This window comes from Orycteropus afer, unplaced genomic scaffold (assembly GCF_000298275.1).
Source record: "Orycteropus afer afer isolate SDZICR_OR568_19922 unplaced genomic scaffold, OryAfe1.0 scaffold00694, whole genome shotgun sequence".
NCBI classification, from domain to species: domain Eukaryota; kingdom Metazoa; phylum Chordata; class Mammalia; order Tubulidentata; family Orycteropodidae; genus Orycteropus; species Orycteropus afer.
Window position 1 is genome coordinate 185,684 of NW_006922281.1, and position 4,826 is coordinate 190,509.

Here is a 4,826-nt window from a genome sequence, read left to right on the forward strand (position 1 = left end):
TTATCTTCTGTGTCTGTGTTAATTGGTTTCCCTTTTCTTTGTTGAAGAGGGTCTGTGCAATCCTTCTGCCTAGTCCACCATCTTGCCCCGCCTCCTTGGTCCCCTTTTTTTTTGTTTTTATAAAACACTTTTTAAAAACTGCTTTACTGAGATATCACATACCATGAACTTCACCCATTTAAAGGAAACGGTGATTTTTAGCATATTTACCGGGTTGTGGTATTCTGGTAATTTTGTATACATAGAATCACACAATGTGGGTTTTTTTGTGACTGGCTTATTTCACTGAGCAAAATGTTTTTGAGGTTAATCCATGCATCATTATGGTAGCATGCGTCATTACTTCACTTATCATTGAAGAATTTTAAGGATGGTGTTCTGGTTACCTAGTGCTGCTCTGACAAGGATATACCACAAATAGGATGCTTGAACAAACAGGAGTTTATTCTCTTACAGATTGGAGGCTTTAAGTCTGAGTTCAAAGGGCCAAGCTCTAGGGGCTCGGTGAAGGCCCGTCAATCTTGGGTTTCAGCTCTGCCTTCTGCTCCTGGCCCACTGGAGCTAGAGGCTTTTCCTCACTCAGACAGCTGCTGGCTGCTGAGACTGACAAGCCCAAGGTTGACAAGTAAAAAGGCACAGCCCCAATGTTACCAAACCACATGGCAGACCATTAATTCAAGTCCATTATAAGTCCCAAGGTTGGCAGAACATGGCAGGCTGCTGAACAATGACACAGTTACATGCAGGGTTCAAGTGTGCCATAAGCTAGAGACCATTCCCAAAGCTGCTGTTTATATACGGGAAGCAGCCCACATCCCTAAAGCAGCTACTTAGCTGCTTGTGGTTGGTAGATCCCACCATGAAGCTGATTGCCAGTCTCATCTTGAGGAATAACTACTACCAGCTGCCCAGTCACTCAACCAGGCCCAGCCAAGTTGACACACAACAGTAACTACCACAGATGGCATAGAACTGGGGAACATTTCATGCTATTATGCATAAGGTTACTGTGAGTCAAAGCCGATTCAACGGCACCTAATAACAGTAACAACAATGTCCCACTGGAATAATGTTTATTGTTATCCTTCTTTAGGGTTAGGGTTAGGGTTATATAGGGTTATCTATTCATTCCTTGATGGACATGTAGGTTGTCTCTCCTTTTTGTCTATTATGAATAACACTGCTGTGAACATTCATATCCAATGTTTTCTTGCCTGTACTTCAGGTATTGTGTCTCACAAATCATTGCTTCACCCAGTGTGGAGATGATTTACTTCTGTAGCTACAAAATATGTTTCCAGATCCTGCTGTGTTGGGAACTGTGGACACAGACATGGTCATTGCCTGTGTGATCACTATGAGTAGTCCTCCTTAAGATTCACTTTGTAATATTCATTGTATTCCTAGTTATAAAGAGGATGCAAGCTGTTTATGGTTATTGAGTGGTGTCTGAGATCCTAGGCCTGGGTGACTCTTCTTATTTCTCTTCTCTGCTTAGGATTTGCTCCCTCAGATTTCATAATCTGCCAGGTAATCTGTGATGAGGAGCCCTGGTGTCCAACAGGGTGGTTGTGAATCCAGCGGTAGTAAGAGAGGCCTGGAGGGGTCCTGGTGTTGAGAAGTGTCAGTTGGGCATGGAGTCATGTTGAAGATGGGCTCAGACGATGTCAGGAAGTTGGTATTCTGGTGCCAGGACCAGTGGCTCCTGCTTCTTTTGCACTTCTGGCATTTTGTGCTTTTGCCATTACCTAACTTCCTACCTGTGGCTGGGCACCACCTCTCTGGCCTCCCCTCTTCTCCTGCTCATGCACTGCTGTCCCACAGTGGCCTCTTGTGGATGTTACAGGGTGTGTGCACACTGTGCATACTTTTCTAAATACTTGAGTACCAGCTATTCAGTTGCATTTGTATTTTCTGGGGCCGGGGCACAAGCATCTGTGCAGCACTTGCAACCAAGACCATGCTGAATCCTGCTGGCAGTGAAGGGAGTTGGAGATGCTATCTCTACTCTCTGTCTATACCCCATTGCTATGTGATCCCCCTGGTGAGGCCTTCCTTATTCTGTGGCCTGTCTTCCTTATTCTGTGGCCTGCCTGGGCCCAGCATGCCCTTCTTCACCCTGATTCTGACCCTTCAGAGTGCCAGCTAGCCATTGGGCCCACTCCTGGTATATCATTCACACATTTCAAATGAAGCCACTCTGGTCCACTAAGTGGAACATGCAGTTAATTGGCATTTTTTCTGCTTTCAGGGCATTGGCATGGAGTAAAGGTTAAGAAGTTCTCTCCTAAGCAGGGCGTTTCTGTAGAAGGAGTGTCACAGGTCAAGATCCCCAATGCAACTCTTTCCACCCAGAAGGCTGACACCTGTGATATGTGTGGCCCATTCTTGAAAGACATTTTAAACCTGGATGAAAATCAAGGAACACACCCTGAAGAGAAATCATACACATGTGGAGCATGTGGGAGAGACTTACGGTCCAGTGTAAAACTTAACCAGCACAAGAAGGAGCATAGTGGAGAGAATCTCTTCACATGGCACAAGGACAAGGACTCATTTGTGAAGACCTATAATGAACACCTGTCACAGAAGCCTTTCATTTATGGAAAGGGTGGGAAGGATGTCCCAGACAACTGGGACCTCCAGCGCCAGCCCATTCACAGCAAGGGAAAGCCACATAGCACCAAGCACAGAGAGACCGTCCCATACAGCTCCAATTTAGCACAGCTTCCAGGAATCCACACTACACAGGGACTCTTCAAGTGCAACAACTGTGGAAAAGCCTTCCTTAAGAGCTCTGCCCTCCTCAACCACCTCAGAACTCACTCTGAAAAAAGACATTATAGCTGCCCAACAGGCAGAAATTCTTTCAAGGGAAAATCAACCCTTGCTAATCACCAAAAGTTTCATATTGGGGCAATATCCCATGTGTGTAAGGAGTGTGGTAAAGGCTTCAGTCATCTGTCTAAACTATGGATGCACCAGAAATTTCACACCGGAATAAAATATTATGAGTGCAGTGAATGTGGAAAACCCTTTAGCCACAAGATCACACTCGTACGTCACCAGAAAATTCACACAGGAGAAAAGCCTTATGAGTGCAATGAATGTGGGAAAGCCTTCAATAACAGGTCACACCTCATTCGACACGAGAAAATTCACACTGGAGAAAGGCCTTTTGAGTGCAGCAAATGTGGAAGAGCCTTCAGCCAAAGCTCCAATTTCCTTCGGCATCAGAAAATTCACACCCAGGTAAGGCCATATGAGTGCAGCCAGTGTGGGAAAGCCTTTAGCCGCAGCTCTGCTCTCATTCAGCACTGGAGGGTTCACACTGGAGAAAGACCATATGAATGCAGTGAGTGTGGAAGAGCCTTTAGCAATAACTCTAACCTTACTCAGCACCAGAAGGTTCACACTGGAGAGCGGCCTTTTCACTGCAGCGAATGTGGGAGAGACTTCAGCCAAAGCTCTCACCTCCTTCGGCATCAGAAAGTTCACACTGGAGAACGACCTTTTGAGTGCAGTGAATGTGGAAAAGCCTTCAGCAACAGCTCCACCCTCATTCAGCACCAGAAAGTGCACACTGATCAGAGGCCTTATGAGTGCAGTGAGTGTAGCAAATCCTTCAGCCGCAGCTCCAGCCTGATTCAGCACTGGAGAAGTCACACTGGAGAACGGCCTTTTGAGTGCAGTGAATGTGGGAAAGCCTTTGCTCACAGCTCCAGTCTCATTGAGCACTGGAGAGTTCATACCAGAGAAAAGCCTTATAAGTGCAGTGATTGTGGAAAATTCTTCAGCCAAAACTCCATTCTCATTAAACACCAGAAAGTTCACACAGGAGAAAAGCCTTATGAATGCAGTGAATGTGGAAAATTCTTCAGCCGTAAGTCCACCCTCATTTATCACTGGAGAGTTCACACTGGAGAAAGGCCTTATGAATGCAGTGAATGTGGAAGAGCTTTCAGCAGTAACTCCCACCTGGTTCGTCACCAGAGAGTTCACACTCGAGAGAGGCCCCATGAATGCAGCCAGTGTGGGAAAGCATTTAGTGAAAGATCCACACTTGCTCGTCATCAGATCATTCACACCAGAGAGAGGACTTTTGAATGTGGCCAGTGTGGGAGAATCTTTAGCCGCCTCTGCAATCTTGCTCAGCACAAAAGGATTCACACCTGAGTGAAGGCTTATGAAAGGAGTCTTTATGAGAAAATCTTCAGACATGTCAAACTTCCTGCACCAAAGCACCACACATATACATGTACTGCTCATGTTGAAAAGCCTTCAGAAGTCATCTTACTTTGTCTCACCAGCCTAGGAAACTAGGAAGAGCTGCCTCACCTCTGGAGCCTACAGCAGATACCATAACCTGTCTCCATCCTGCCTGGATCTGAATTTTGCAGCAGTCATCTCCACATGCACAGGGAAAGAAGTTCTGTGTCTCCTTCCACTTTCCTGGAGGGAATTAGGATTGTCTTGAATCCACTGGAATGGATTCCCGTTGCCTCTGAGAATATCAGGTGATGAACTGACCAAGGTGCCTCAAGGAGTGTCCCATTTGGGCTTCTCAGGAAGGTGCATGGTCCTCATGGATGTGGTTAAGAATGCATGTAACCCCATGAATTGTCTGATGAACCCAAAGATCAGCCTACCCTGGAACCATCTACCTTGCTCTGCTCTATAGTACAAGATAATAAAGACCTTATTAATTAAATCACCTTTAATCTTAGGAGTTATGTATTTTGTGTTAAAATCCCTTGGAGTTAGGTTTAAGTCCCCTGGAAGGGAGAGGGTTTTGCCTGATGTGTGGTTCTCCCTTACAGTGGTTC

General features: G+C 45.8%; 1 protein-coding gene across 1 annotated transcript in view; it reads left to right on the top strand.

The window, feature by feature from the left end:
• ZNF132 (zinc finger protein 132) overlaps positions 1-4,176 on the top strand; it is a 20,734-nt gene extending 16,558 nt beyond the window's left edge. The window contains exon 5 of the mRNA XM_042783138.1: positions 2,252-4,176. Coding sequence (XP_042639072.1) covers positions 2,252-4,176 — 1,925 coding nt within the window. The remainder of the gene's footprint in view (positions 1-2,251) is intronic.
• The last annotated feature ends 650 nt before the right edge of the window (positions 4,177-4,826 follow it).